The 15,894-nt window shown below is 44.2% G+C and overlaps 1 protein-coding gene across 3 annotated transcripts in view; it reads left to right on the forward strand.

The window, feature by feature from the left end:
* The window catches only part of ADAMTS17 (ADAM metallopeptidase with thrombospondin type 1 motif 17), a 244,956-nt gene that overhangs the window by 196,582 nt on the left and 32,480 nt on the right, over positions 1-15,894 (forward strand). For 2 of the 3 annotated variants that reach the window (XM_074317645.1, XM_074317646.1), the window contains one exon: positions 382-517. In XM_074317645.1, coding sequence (XP_074173746.1) covers positions 382-517 — 136 coding nt within the window. Of the gene's footprint in view, positions 1-381; positions 518-2,175; positions 3,385-15,894 lie in introns of those variants that run through there. The other variant, XM_074317647.1, reaches the window with a different exon arrangement.

A 15,894-nucleotide genomic window follows, 5' to 3' on the forward strand; every position in this document is an offset into this window, starting at 1 on the left:
GGTGTATGGGTATTTAATCAAGACCGGACCTCCATAGACTTGGAACATACACGAGAGATTGGCAATTGTGGGTGGAAATTAAAGACCCAAATCAGAACTTTGGCCCCAGTGAATCCCTAGCTGTCCAAGGACACAGATGATCTGAGGTGTTGCCTCTTTCTGATCTTATTCTAGAATTTTTCTCCTGCCCCCTACTGCCCTCAGCATGTCTTACACACCCTCACCACTAAGGTTCTGGTTCTCCCTCCCTGGTGACCAGTCAGTCACTTATATGACAAACCGATCAAATGACGCACCGGAACGCTCCTCCATAAGTATGAATGGGGCCTTCCCAGGTGTGCACAGCTACAGGCCCTCAGTTTCCTGGGGTTTGGTTTCCAGGGGAACGCAGAACCATCGTGTCCTGCACGCGAATTGTGAACAAGACGACCACTCTGGTGAACGACAGTGACTGCCCTCCAGCAAGCCGTCCAGAGCCCCAGGTCCGAAGGTGCAACTCGCACCCGTGCCAATCACGGTAAGGAGCTGCGTTCTCCCGCATGGGCCCTCCAGGGTGGGGACAGCCACACACACGAGTGGGGGTGGTGACACAGTCAATACCGTAGTACCACTCTGGGCCATGTTCCTGCGTAAATTGTGCCTGCTCGAAATAATGCATCTCTGGCTGCTAAGCCAGAACTCTGATGGAAATGTACAATGCTAGCTAGAGGGCACCTTATGGGACACCAGCCGTGGGGAACATCTATCTCATGGAGAAACACTAGCTATTGTCATACACTTTCAAATGGTCCATGTCAATGCCCCAAGTTACTTTGTCTTGAAGAAAAAGGAAATCAGCGTCAGAGTGGGAATGCCCCTGAGTAAGTAACTGCGCACAGGTTAGTGGTATGGTCAGCCTGTGTCGGTAGCTGAAATGAATGCCAGTGAGTACAGGTCTCGGTGTTCACTCTTTGGAATCCATCAGACCTTCTGTTCCCAGCTCCAGCTCTCACGGCCATGTTTCTCATGTGCCATGAAGTGAATTCTCTTGGGCTGTCAGCTGAGATAAGTTGTGTGAGATGTGGCCGTCAGTTAAGACTCCTTATTTCTATCACATTTTAGCAGGATTTTGCATAGAACTGTGACTCTAGTATATTGGGTTCTGCTCTACGTTTGAGGTGCTTGGTTTGTGTTTTGTGGTTCTGTGTATCATGTTGAGGCATGTTTACCTTTTGTAAAGAGGCTGCGTTGGGGTTTCGTGAGCTCAACGTGTGCCATTTGCCTGGTGCAAAACATTTCACAAAGTATTTGTTGTTTTTTTATGCCGACTCCCTTTGCTTTGTGAAGCTGGTAAAATGTGTGTGAGAGAGGGAAGACAGGAGGGAAAGTGAGAAGCTGAGACTTGTTTCCTTCATTGTATGTGTTCCTTAGCACATTAAGAGTTAAATTCTACCCTGATGCTGAAGGTTGCGAGGAACCGCTCAGTTTTGGAAGCTTCTTGAGCGTCTTGGGCATGAGCAGCAATCCCACAAACTCATCAGTCGATCAATCAATCAATCAGTCACACATATGGGGCCAAAGAAGGAAGGACTTGCCACTGTGTAGACTCCAGAGTCACTGCTCTTGAAAGCAGAGATGGCCTGGTTCTTGTGACATGATTAGAAAGAGTTTGTAAAATATGTTCATTATTTTTAATATTGAGTACATGTTGAAATAATATTTTGGATACATTGGGTAAATGTAATATTTCTGTGGTTAAAATGTTCACCTGTTTCTCTTTTAATGTGGATAGCAGAAAATTAAAGTCACGTAGGTGGCTCACATTTTATTTCTATTGAACAGCACTGCTGTAGATCGACATAGCATTCACAATGTTCAGGATACAATCCAAACTTTGTAGACATACAAAGAAACAGAAAAATGTGACACATACTCACAAGAGAAGGTGGTTAGTTAATGGAAACTGACTCCAAGATGACACTTATGTTGGGGTTAGTAGACAAGAATTTCAAAGCAGCTATTAATAGTTATGCTCAAAGACATAATGAAAAATATGGTCATAATCAATGAGCACGTAGGAAATCTAAGCCTAAAAAAAATGAAATGTTCTGGAAAAGAACCAGATTTTAAGCGTGAAAACTACAATATCTGAAATTTTAAAAAATTTAAAAAAATGTCGTTCATTGAGTCTAACAGCAGATTGGAGATGATGGAAAAAAAACATCAGTGAACTTGAAGATAGAAGAGTGAAGATAGAAGATTGGAAAATATCCAATCTAGAAAATGGAAAGAAAAGATGGTTGACAATGATGGAGACACCGTGACCTGTCATACAATATGAACCATCCTCACATAAGGATAATTGGAGTCACAGAAGGAGAAGAAAAGAAGACTGGAACAGAAAATAATCACTGAAGAAACAATGACCAAAAATTTCCCAGAGTTAGTGAAACATAGAAGAGAGGTAATCAGTTCACATCTTGAGTGTTTCAACTAGATTCCAGATGCATTCAAAGCTCCATAGCAAAGCCCCAAACATTACCCCAGGTGGGCCAATGTAGCCCCTTTATGATTTTACCACCCACAGATCTGCTAGCGGGGAACTTCATTGCACTGCAAAACTCTAACCAGAAAATCACATAGGAAAACACCGAGAAAAAAGTCGCATAAACAAGCACCAGTTATCAAAGGTGCGTACTCTAAAAATGAGTGCTTTGGGGCTGCTCTAAGCTTGAGTAAAGAACATTGAAGGTGTGTATATGGCCCTAGAATGCTCATGGCCAAACCCTAGTCTTGCAGTCTCATTATGTTTGAATACAAGTTCAAGCCAAACACGCTTTAGACTAAAAGTATTAATAACAACAGAGCACATTCTTAGTGTTTCCTTAGCACCCTTTTTCCTGTAAAGGGCTAGATAGTAAATACTCTGGGCTTTGCAGGCCACATATGGTCTCTGATGTCTACTTTTCTTTGTTTTATAATCCTTTTAAAAACGTCAAAGTTAGGGCGGCTGGATGGCTCAGTTGGTTAGAGCGCGAGTTCTGAACAACAGGGTCGCCGGTCCGATTCCCACATAGGCCAGTGAGTTGCACTCTCCAAATCTAGATTGAAGACAACGAGCTGCCGCTGAGCTTCCAGAGGGGCGGCCAAATGGCTCAGTTGGTTAGAGCGCGGGCTCTCAACAACAAGGTTGCAGGTTCAATCCCCACATGTGATGGTGGGCTGCGCCCCCTGCAACTAAAGATTGAAAACAGCAACTGGACTTGGAGCTGAGCTGCGCCCTCCACAACTAAACTGAAGGACAACGACTTGGAGCTGATGGGCCCTAGAGAAACACATTGTTCCCCAATATTCCCCAATATTTAAAAAAAAAAAAAAATGTCCAAGCCTTTCTTAGCCCGTGGGCTGCACAGAAACAATCTGCAGGCCAGGCTTGGCCCTTGAGCGATGGGGGGGCGGGGGGGGAGCGTTTAATGGCCCAGCCTTAGGTTATTACGTACTGTTGTTTTGCCCACTGATATGCTGGGACCATAATTTCAGCATGAACCTGAGGTCTGAAGGTGCTGCCTCATGGAGTGCATTCTCTTATTATACAAAAAAGGGCATGTTGCCGTATTTACTTTTTTTTTTCATTAAAGTTTATTGGGGTGACAGTGGTTAGTCAAGTTACATAGGTTTCAAGTGTACAATTCTATAATACCTCATCTGTATATCACATTGTGTGTTCACCACCCAGACTCAATTCTCCTTCCATCACCATATATTTGATCCTGTTTATCCTCATCTACCATCCTCCCTTCCCCCTTTCCCTCTGCTAACCACTAAACTACCGTGTTCTCCCAAAAACTAAGACCAGGTCTTATATTAAGGTTTGCTCCAAAAGACGCATTAGGGCTTATGTTCAGGGGGTGTCATCCTGAAAAATCATGCTAGGGCTTATTTTCTAGTTAGGTCTTATTTTCGGGGAAACACGGTATTGTCTGTGTCTATGAGTTTTTGTTTCTTTATTTATTTGTTTTCTTCCTTTGTTGCTTTCAGTTTTACGTCCCACATGTCAGTAAAATCATATGGTTCTCGACTTTTTCTGTCTGATATATTTTGTTTGTCATAATAATCTCAAGATCCATCCATGTTGTCACAAATGGCAGTATTTCATCTTTTCTTATGGTAGAATAGTATTCCATTGTGTATATAGACCACATCTTCTTGATATCCAATCATCTATTGAAGGACACTGATTGTTTCCATGTCTTGGCCACTGTAAATTAAGCTGCAATGAACATCGGAGCACATATATCTTTACGGATAAATGTTTTCAGATTTTTGGTGTAGATACCCAGGAGAGGGATTGCTGGGTCATATGGTAATATTGCCCAGTTGTTCAGTCCTCTTTTTAAAAGCATCCAGCATGGCCCTGAGCACACAGTACAATGTCAGTAATTTCATTCATTCCACGTCTTTACTGAGCACTTTCTCCTTCACCAGGCCCTGTTCTAGATACCAAAGTATTTAGAGGTTAGAAAGACAGACAAGGCTTTGCTCTCATGTAACGTGATAAATATTAGGTTTTCCCCTACCCACCATTCTCCTTTCTGTCCCACTGCCTTCCATTCCCTTCCCAACTCTGTAAAGTCATCAAACTTAACGAATGAGTGGAATTTCCAAAAGCAGAGGAGAAAATAAACTTGGTAAAAGAGAAGACAGCCCCTGAAAGTTGGTTCAGAGCCTAGAAAAGAAATGCCTGTGTACGCCTGCTTTAGGCTGGTTTTGTTTGTTGGTTTATTTATTTTGAACCATCTGATTTTGTACTGTTTCTTTTTTTAAATTGTTTTAATTTTCAATTTTTTAATTTTTCAATTCCAGCTGACATTCAATGTTAATTTCAGGTGTACAGCATAGTGCTTAGACATTTATGTAACTTATGAAGTGACCACCCCAAAGTGATTCATGAAAATGAAGTACGATGGCTCATCAAAGACTACTTATTGTTTGGTTAAAGGAATGTGTGATCTGATAGATTTTAAAACTGTTCAAATCCTAGTTTTATTTATTTATACACACACATATACATATAAAATATACACATACATAGGTATGTATACACATTTTAAGAAAGGAAAACTGTATTAAAATTGTAGTACTCAATATATACCGATAACAAAAGATGAATGCAAGTCATGTGTGACGTCTGCAATGACAAGAGGTGCTCAAAGTGGTTCCCATCAGCGCCCAGACACTTCTGATGATGGCGAACTACTGCTTGAGCAACGCTGACCACAGTGGCCACTTGTAGACATTTTTGGCACCCCTGGTATTATGTACCGATATTCTATATGTAATATATACACCCACATATTTAGACAATAAAACTTGATTTATTGGGTAGCATGACCTAGTTGTCGTGAGTCTTTCTTAAGACTCATGGACATAGGCTAGTAAGTAAAGAAAAGTGAAGAGATTGACCTTAGAAAATGAATTCTAGGTAATCAGAAAGAGATTTAATCCAAAAATCAAAACTGAACCTGAATAAAGGGGTGCGGGTCGGAGATGTGGAGAACAAATGGCAGCTCTAGGTGAGGTGGCAGGAGTGGGACACAGACGCTGTAACCTGGAAGCAGAACCCAAGAGCCTGATCGTGTCAACTCCAAGAAAGAAGCTAAAATGCAACTCACTGTTGAATCTGGCAAGGCGAAAGAGCCTTCCTATATTATTGTTACTCTTTGACCTTTAAAATGGCAGAGATGTTTGTCTTTTTCCCTTATATTTTCCTTTATTTCCCCTGATCTCCCTTTAATTTTCTTCCACCCTCTTTTTCCATCAAGTTCCCGGCAGTTTCCTTTACCTTCCCGATTGCACGCCATTAGCACCTCTTTATTCTAATCCTGCCCTGAGCTCTGTGGATACTTCTCCCAAACCCTGCCATAACCATATGGAGTCTGGAATCTGACACACAGAGCAGATGGCCTCTCTCCAGCATCTTGCACACCAATGCAAACACATCAGCAAACCTGGTCCCGACATTGGCAGGAGAAGCAGAAATCACAGATCAGCTCAGCTGTTGTGACTGCGGCCAGCGACCTTCACCTTGCTGACCATGGTCTATAGGGAAGAGGGTCCACCATCATCTGGCCTCTGAAGAGTGATGCTCTGTGTCCTCCCCATGGAGAAGGAAGTGGGCTGTGACAGGGACATGGGCTCGTTCTGAAACACAGAGCTCATACTCCAGCAGATTTTAATGTTTTTGCAGACTTTTAGAGCTTACTGGCCACTAAAAAGTCCATTCCAAGTGATTAGACATTTCTCTATAGTATTTATGAACTGAATTTCCTCCAGGCAGTACATACTGTACTGTATATTGCATTAGGGTGATTCAGAAAAGAACATTAACTATCTTACTGGCAATTGAATTGAATCGTCATCCATACGGAAGTGTGTTTGGATTTTAAATTTGTCCTCTTTGCTCAAATATCTTCACCAGGATTGCCTTGTTTTGGGTTAAAATTGAATGGAATCCCTCATGTTTTTATGAAAGCATGTTCCGTGTGTGTGTGTGTGTGTGTGTGTGTGTAAGTGTGTATGAGATCATGACTTAAGAATGAAGCCTACAACATGTGGACCTTTAGGCACAGCCAAAATCTGAAAAGATACCATTGTTTAATCCATTTCTACCTAGTCTGAAACTGGAAGCGTTTCTTTCCTTTGAAATAAAATAGATAAATCTAATCGTCACTCTTCCACCCAGCATGACTTGGATATGGGAAGGGAGAGGAGGTCACCCTTGTGCTGCCCTCTTTCACCACCCAGGTGGCAGAACCGTAGCCCAAGACTCAGGACCACTCAGAGACTCGGAGGGCAAAGCCGGGTTGTACGTTCCTCTCGGTCAACAGGGTTAGTCTGGGGACCTCCAGAGGGGCTTCCCTCTCTCAGGGTTGGCCACTCGCCAGACACCGGGACATATGGCCATAGACCGGGGATGAGCAGCGCCCCGGAAGCCATATGAAACACAGAAAAGGTAACTGAGGAAACAGTGGTGACCAGCACCATACCTTCTTTATGGTATGCGGATGGTGAGGAGAAATTTCATGGAATTCCGGAACATTTTCCAACGCTACCCAAATTCCAGAACCTCCCTTGTATGGAAAAGAAACAGTAAAGTTTGGAAGCCTTTCCTTGTTTGTCTAAATTAGGAAACATTCCGGATGGAGAAAGAGAAAACATTTCAGCGTTGTCATGAATTTTTAAATTCTGTTTTCTTCTTTTTCTCCTTCCTTAACCCTTTGATCATTTGAACATCTCTCCCTTGATCATTATACAAGACAAGAGAATTCCCAGGGAACTGTTTCGCAAGTAGCAGAATTCTCCTGTTGAGAAATGCTTTGCATGTTGACCTTGGGGCCAATGAAGAAATTCGCTGCCTTCCTGACTTTTCTGAGTAATAAAATATGAAGAGCAATGAGCATTTGCTCAATGTTTGCATTTGATTTTTAGGTCACAATTACAGGAAAGCAAAAGTAACTGGAAAAGTTCACACTCAGTCTGAGCAACAAAAACAATGAAGATCAATGATCCATCAGAAATGAAGGGGAAATATGTATTCTCCCCAGGTTCTGGAAAAAACATCAGATCACAGAAGGACAGGCTCTGCAGTAAGGGTGGACAATGGGGGCTTCCTAACTTACAGACTCTCTAGGGATATTTCAGAAATGAACTTGGGATGTGCTCTGTGGAAGCCTCCAGAACAGTCCTTTCCCTTGGGGGCTACTGCAGGCCACTGCTGGTAGAGCGTGTGCTGGCTGGGATCCCCTACAAGAATGAATAGTCCACAGATAAGCGCAATTTGTCCTAGGGAAGAATTATTATTTTCTTCTTACAGCTGCATATTTATATACAATGACATTGAAAGTAAAAGAATGGAAAAAAGGCATACCATCCAAACAGAAACTAAAAAAAAGCAAGAATGCCTATATGAATATCACACAAAATGGATTCTAAAACAAACAAACAAAAGTTTCTAGAGTTAAAAAGGAGCATTTTATAATGCTAACAGGGGAATTCACCAAAGATATAACAGTTATAAACATATATACACCTAATGATAGAGCCCTAAAATACACAGAGCAAAATCTGACAAAATGAAGAGAAAAATAGTTCAACAATAATATTTAGAGCTTTTAATACCTAACTTTCAATAATAGATTTTTCAAACTAGAAAAAAAAAATCAACAAGGAAATGTAAGATTTGAACAACATTATAAATCTACTAGACCTAACAGCTATCTATCTATAAAGCACTCCACCCAACAGCAGCAAAATACACATTCTTCTTATGTGCATGTGAAACATTCTCCAGGATACACCATATTCTAGGCCATTAAATAAATCTCAACAAATGTAAAAGGACTGAAATAATGCAAAGTATATTCTCAGACCATAATGGAATAAAATTGGAAATCAACAACAGAAAGAAATTTTGGAAATTCACAGATATGTGGAAATTAAACAAAACACTCCTAAATAACCAACAGGTCAAAGGAAAATCATAAGGGAATTTAGTAAATACTGTAAGATGAATAAAAATGAAGACACAACTTGCCAAAGCTTAGGAAATGCAGCTAAAGCTTATAAGCTATAAATAAGTTATAGCTGTAAACATCTATATTAAAAAAGAAGAAATAGTTTAAATAAATAACTAACCTTCCACATTCAGACATTGGAAAAGAAGACCAACTAAACCTGAAATAAGCAGAGAGTGGGCTAATAAAGATAGAACAGAAATTGATGAAACAGAGAATAGAAAACCAATAGAGAAAAATCAGTGAAACCAAAATTGATTATTGACAAGAACAAGAGAACAAAAATTGACAAACATTTAGCTAGATTGACCAACAAACAAACAAAAAAGACTCAAATTACTAAAATCAGAAGTGAAAGAGGGGACATTACTACAGACCTTGCAGAAATAAAAAAAAATTAAAAAAAAAAAAAGACTATAAAGGAATACTATGAACAGTTGTATGCCAGTAAAATAGATAACTAACATGAAATGGAGAAACTCCTAGAAAGTTGCAAATTACCAAAACTGAATAAAGAAGAAATAGAAAATCTGAATAGACCTGTAACAAGTAAAGGGATGGAATTGCTAATCAAAAAACTGCCCACAAAGAAAAGCCCAGAACCAGAAGTCTTCACTTATGAATTCTACCAAGTACTTAAAGCAGAATTAACTCCAATGCTTCACGAACTCTTCCCCAAAAAATAAAAGAGAGGGGAACACGTCCTAACTCATTCTAAGAAGCCACTGTGACCCTGATACAGAAGTTGACAGCATCATTATGTATAAGAGCCAAAAGGTAGAAACATGGCAGATATTTGTCCACTGAAGAATGGACAAAGCAAAATGTGGACTATCCATACCACGGACTATTATTCAGCCATAAAAAGGAAAGGGATACTGATACATGCTACAACATATTAGGGTGGTGCGAAAGTAATTGCAATTGAAAAGGTTAAAAATTATTGCAAAAACCACTGTTACTTTTGCACCAACCTAATATATGAACCATGTGGTGGTTGGCTGGGGCTGAGGAAGGGTGAGAGGAAGCAAGGAAGGAAATTGATAGCTAAAGGCTACAGAGTTTCTCTTCCGCACAATGTCAGTATTCTAGATTGTGGTAAAGGCATTGAATTGTCCACTTTAGATGGTTGAATGGTGTGCTCTGTGAGTTATCTCTCAAGGAAGCTATTAAATACACAAAGAAGCAAGCGCTTGGGATTCTAACCGGAGGCCCCTGGCAGGTTCCCACGAGCACAGAGGCTGGCAGGCTGGCCCCCACCTGTAGCCCAGGTAGCTTAGAACACAGGGGGAGCTCAGGACAGCCAAGAACCTCGGCCAGAATGTCTAAAGTGTCTCCTCTCAAACAAGCATCACTGAATCTGATTTGAATAACCACCGTATCATGTCTGGGCTCTGGATCTTGTCTGTCCTCTCCCACTACCTCTGGTGGTTTCTTAGGACAGAGGATTTAATGGTCAGTTGGAGGGTGCAGTCAGTTACCCTCCAATCGGTCCTGTTTGAGTTGATCTTTCCCCTCGGCTGCCTCCCAGGCCTCCCCGTGTCCTCCTCGCCTTTCCTCTAGAAGGCTTTCCTAGTAACCAACATAGCTGCCACTCCCCAAACACACTGGCAAAGGAAACTGAAAGTCATTCTCCCTGTGCCAGCCGTCATCCTTGTGGCCTCACCAAAAAGCCACACCCTGCCATCAAATTGGATGGACCACCCAAGTAGGCAGGCCAGGTTTGCAATCAGGAGGCAGGGACCACCCTCCACCCCACTGGTGCTTTTCATGCCTCTCACTGGTGGGGGGAGGGGAACCCAGTGGGAGTGAAGGGGGCACATGTGTCTCTCTGAGCAGTGGTTTGTGTATCCATGACATGAAGAGAATAACAATTCTGTTGGGTGACCCACCTCTTTATTTACTTGGTCATTTCTTTTTGATATTTATACCATGTACTACCACGTCGCAAGTTGTCTAAATAACCAAGAGATTTGACATAGGCCCCTTAATAGCATCCCCTACCCCATGTACCTCATGGAGTTTACTGCTGGACAATATGAGAAAGGGCTTTGGAAACTGAAAAGGGAGGCCAGTCTGTGGAACCAGGGACCCTCTACTCCAGGGGCTCTTCTAGGCCACACAGACCCGCCTGTTCTGGTGGCCCCAGCTCACCCCAGTGAATCAGATCCAACCCGGAAGAAAAACATGTCTCTCCCTTTCCCCTCATCCATGGTAGCTCTGCCCTAAACCCCAGCACAGAACTGTCAGGAGAAGAAGGAGCAGACCTTACGCACCATTGAGAGCACTGAAATAAGGACTTGAAAAATCTGTGGCCAAGACACCTTCAAACAAAGACGGATCATTCTTTGCGGAGTAATGTGTAGACCCCAGAAATAGCCCAGCGTTAGTATCGAATTGTTTAAGTAACTGAGTGCATCCCTGAGGGCAGCATTTTGCACCAGTTCCTTCCTAAGAAACCACTTGGATTTTCCTTAAAGACCCCACACGGGCGGGATCCGTAAGTCTCAGAGGGGCGCCTGGGAGAGCCAGCGGCGTGAACGTTGGATTATTTCTGACCATTGAGGCAAGGTCTGCATTTGTTCAGACTTGGATTTCTGAAGCCTGAGCTGCAGTGTCTCGGGGAGGGGGGCGTTGTTTTACAAATATCTCAAGTGCGTGGGGTTTCCCCACGGTTCACAGCATTATTCTCGTGTCCCCCCGGGCACAAGAGCATTAGCTGGGGGACAGGACAGCTTCTCCTGCTCCATGGACATGGCCTTCCACCTCTGCGTGCCTGCACTATGAGGCGAAAGGGGCATGGTGTCAGGGAAGGAACAGAATGAAGGACTTCCTGGGCGAGCCAAGACGTTGCCCTGGGGGGGAGGCATTTTACCTTTTTAACCTTCTCTTGGGTGGGTATGGGGTCCTTTTCTGAGAGAGCTTTTAATCCTGGAGGGATTAAGGGTGACAAGTAGGTGTTGGGCCCGTGAGGGAGCAGGATGGGAAATGGGTGGAGGGAGTGTGGCATCTGAAGCGACCCATGGCCTTTCCCGAGTTCTGCTGGGGACCCTCCCTGAGAGCCTGGGTCTTAGAGAGTAGCTAGTGTCAAAGGAAAGTGTTGCGAATGAAATCTATTTGGCTATATGTCGGCCAAGGCCACACGTGCCAATTCAGATAGTAGCAATGGTATGTGATATGGTGTCATTCCAAGCCCAGTTGTGGCGTCCCCTTCCCCTGGGGGTGGGGGGATGTTTCATGGTGCTTGAGATGAGGCCACGTGTCTAGTCTCTGCATGACAGGGACTTCCTGGGCCCACAGGCCACCTGACCAGGCTTCTGCCATGTGTACACAGAGACGCTGGTCACAAGAGCACTTCCCACAGTGTGGCCTGTGGCAAGTTCAGAGGGAGGAGGGACTCCGCGTCACATCCCAAAGGGCAGTGCCGGGCCATGCATACACACACGGGGCTCATGACGGCATGGCCCGTCACCGACACACATTTGCACCGTTTTGTCAGGAGAATTTTGATCTTGGAAGACAGTCTTCCTAGAGCTTCTAGAGACAGGTGCTGCCAGCAGGAGGACCCACCGCCCTGCGAGGTGAACTGCTCAGAGTGTCCAAAGGCCTCCGCCAGAAACGTCCATTCAGCGGACCTCTTCTTCCCATCGAAGAGATGGTCAAGTGCGGTGGGAGGCAGGAGACCACCCAGTGAGCCGAGGACACGGCTGCAAACGGAAATCCTGCCCCACCAGCCTCCCACCTGCTCTGAAGCCATGGAAATAATATGGAAATACAAAGGAGGTGACCTGGGAGTCCCGACTTCTAAAGCTCATTGCGCTTTGTGGTTAGTGAAGCAGAATGCTAGTCAGGAAGTGTAGCCGGTGAGGGTTTTTGACCCCAGGCAACAGGTCCTGAATCTGAAAATGTACCAAAAGATAAGTGTCTAGAGAAAGGATGTGGATGGAGTAGCTCCCATGCGGGAAAGCAGGTCTTGGGGAGTGCATCTTGGCGCCAGCTCCAGAGGACACTCCCTCCAGGAGCCGCTCCACCCAGGAGGTCTGACTGGCCTGGCTTGGCTCACATGCTCTGTAGGGATGTGGTGTAGACACGCAGCGGAATCCTGAGGTGTTCTTACCAGAAGAAGGACGAGTGCTGGGCAGGTGAAAATGGCAGACACCCTAAACACGTGGAGACATGTTCATGTCGTGACCAAACTGAGACAAGGCAACACCACCATCCAACAGGCACTGTCCAGCTAGGATGAGAGCCGGCAAGTCTATAAGCAGGAGGGCTACTGCCCTGGAAAATTCCTCTATCCTGGTAAGAAAGGCAGCCCAATGGGAATGTTACTCTTGGACGTGAACTTTTCAACATCAGCAGCTATGTGATTCTCAAAGCATGAGAGTTTTTTTCCAAACGCTTTGTGACTGGGTGTGGTACAACCTGTTACCCAATCCAGGCTTCTTCTGGTTCTTTTAAGCCCTCAATTGTACCGACACAAGTGCCAGTTCCTGCAGTGTAACCCGATCAGGTGTCATGACGGAAAAGAGATGTCGCCGGGTCCAGTGACGTCATCAGCTGAGGGTTCGGCTCTCGTCACTTGTCCTTCTGCTTCCCCACCGGGAATTCAGGTTGTTCCTATAAATACCAGAGCAGCTTTTTTGTTTTTTTCCTTCAAAGGAATATTTGAACATGAATTTATTGTAAAAACAGAGAATCTTAAACCTGAGAACTTGTGTTCTTCTTGATAAGATGTGAATTATGGAGGTGGCAGAAATCCAAGGATGGGTGGAAATGAGCCGGTCCGTTCCTGCATGTGAGCAGTAAGGAGAGGAGAGACGGGCTGGGAAGTTCGTGTGGTCACCCCCTTTTACAGATGAAGACTTTGAGACACTTAGTTGTGAAGTAACTTACCTAAGGTCATACCCGTAGCAAGTAGAACTCAAACCAAGATGTTTCTACTTTAAATCTTACAGACTTTCTGCTACTCCCGTCTCATGTAAGAAACAGTATAAGTTGCTTCTGTCATGGCATGAAAAAGAACTCCAGACAAAGGGAGTCAGCAGATGGCATTACAATGGACTTCAGCTCAGAGGGGGGTTGAGAAGGGGCTGCGGTGGCTCCTTCTCTGCGAAACACACAGCCAGAGGCTGGAAGTTTGAAATTGAACACTAGAGAAATTTCACTAAATGCTGTGTAGTCGGTCAACTTTCTGGCTTGTTCTTTGTGTTATCTGGACCCGTGCTGGAAAAGGAATGAAAATTCAGGAATTCAGCCACCTAAGACAAGAGGTTCAAATAAGAAGGTGATTTCCCAGGAGGCCTGTGTGTGTGCCAAATGTTGGGGGCAGGGAGAGGTGCTGGCAGGGCTGCTGTCCTCTGAATAGCAAGGCAACTCACTCTTGACCCCCAGCTGGCTGATGTCAGGCTCAGAGACGCTGGGAAGGGACCCTCACGCTCTCTCACTGCTGAGCAGTGGCACATGTTACAGGGACTGGACTGGTGAAAGGGTGTCTGTGTCCCAGGTCTGAGATTTTCTGGGTACAGAGCTAAACCTGCCCCTTTAGGGATCAAACCCATAGCCTCTGACACCGCCAGTGTGTGGCCAAACCATGAATTCACCAGGGCCAAATGCCACGTATAAGCAGGACACCTCTGTTATAATAATCTGTATAGTTCTGTTTATTCCTTTGTTCATTGTTCCCCATCTTTTTCTTGTTCTGTTCTCCACAAGGGCAAGGACCCTTCAATACCCTATTCAGTCAGCAAATACTTGAAGAGGGTCTGCTGTGTGCCAAGTGGCCATTGGGAACTTGGGTGTACTGCTTTCTCTCCAGTGCCCAACAGCATCCAGAGCTTAGGAGGGATAGTAAGGCATTTGAACACATGGGTTATTTAACACTGGAAGAGGGAAAGTGCCTCTCAGAATTCTTCATTTCCCTGGTCAGTGACATTGTGTTGAAATGAGGCTTCATTCTAGCGCCATGAGCATTTACCCATTGGGGGGCAAATATCTGGCCTGGACAGGTGCTCCATTAGGAGGTCAGGAGCTGCTTTGGGACCCTAGTGTGTGTTTGATTGTCCCCTGTTAAATCATTCACCTTCCCTCAGTGCAGTCTGTGGTGAACTTTATGCCATGTCCCACAAGCCACCTTGACTGGACCTTGACCCGACTCTGACTTAACCTTGAACCCACAGCTCAACCCAGTAGCCCTTCCTTCTCATTCCACTCTCTCCGCATCAGTTCCTGCAGAAATCTCTTCAATTCTTCCTTCACCTAGTCGTGCTTTACTCCGATCTTTGTTGAAATAGATTTGTCTTGGAGTTGGGAACGGAAGATCATTATATCCTTATAATGCAGAGGCACCAAGGCAAACGCTGTGTTAGGCTTGTAACTAATCAGAAAATGAGTGAAATACTCTCTCTCCATGTTACCAAGGGGCAGCCTCCTGGGGGGGTGGGGGGGTTACTGAGATCATGGACTCCATTGAGGTGATTGCAGGTCAGGCCCAGTCAAGTTACGAGCTGCAGTCAAGTTCCCTGATCTCGCCATCGATAGATTGGAAAGTTCACCTCGCTCATAGACGTCTTGAGAAGATTAGGTGAGGTAATGACTATAAATCCCTCTGTCCCGTGTAAGCGCTAGGTGCATGCTAGCCAAAACCATCGTCACTGCTCAGCTACAAATCTGTATTAATGACAAACATCAGCCAGCTGTTGGACCCCAGCATTTTATGGATTATTCCTCATTTCTTAAGATACTACACACACACACACACACACACACACACACACACACACACTTTTAATACAGTGTATAACTACATAATTTAAATAACCTATGCCGGTATTTTTCAGGTAATAAAAGAATAGGGTAAGGGCCTAGTGTATGCTAAGGTTCCCTTTCTCCGCAGAACAAGTTTGTATAATTTATATATGTATTTCAGGGTAAATTGAAACAGCAGGACGGTCTCGAGTGATTCATTTCTAACCTCATGAATGTTTCTGAGCTCTATGTTTGTGAACTTCAGATAATATTATCAGCAGGATGGGGGTAGGACTTGCGGAGGAAAGAGGATTATGAAAGGGTTTCCATGTCATTCAAACCCCACGATTGGGTTACGGACTCGGTGTGTGACTGGAAGCTTTGCAGATGTGGGGTGCCCAGGTGGCTCGTTACAAACCAGGCTGGAAAGATGGTTTGGAGTAAGAGTAATGACGTTAAGTTTGATGGGGATGGATGTAGAATGCCGGATCCTGCCTGCTTTCTGCCTGCTAACCAGTGTTTGGAATTAAATACCACTGAAGGAAGGAGCCTGGTGAAATAGAAGCACATAATTTCCAAGAGGACTCCCTTACGA

The sequence above is a fragment of the Rhinolophus sinicus genome, linkage group LG13 (genome assembly GCF_036562045.2).
Source record: "Rhinolophus sinicus isolate RSC01 linkage group LG13, ASM3656204v1, whole genome shotgun sequence".
Lineage (NCBI taxonomy): Eukaryota > Metazoa > Chordata > Mammalia > Chiroptera > Rhinolophidae > Rhinolophus > Rhinolophus sinicus.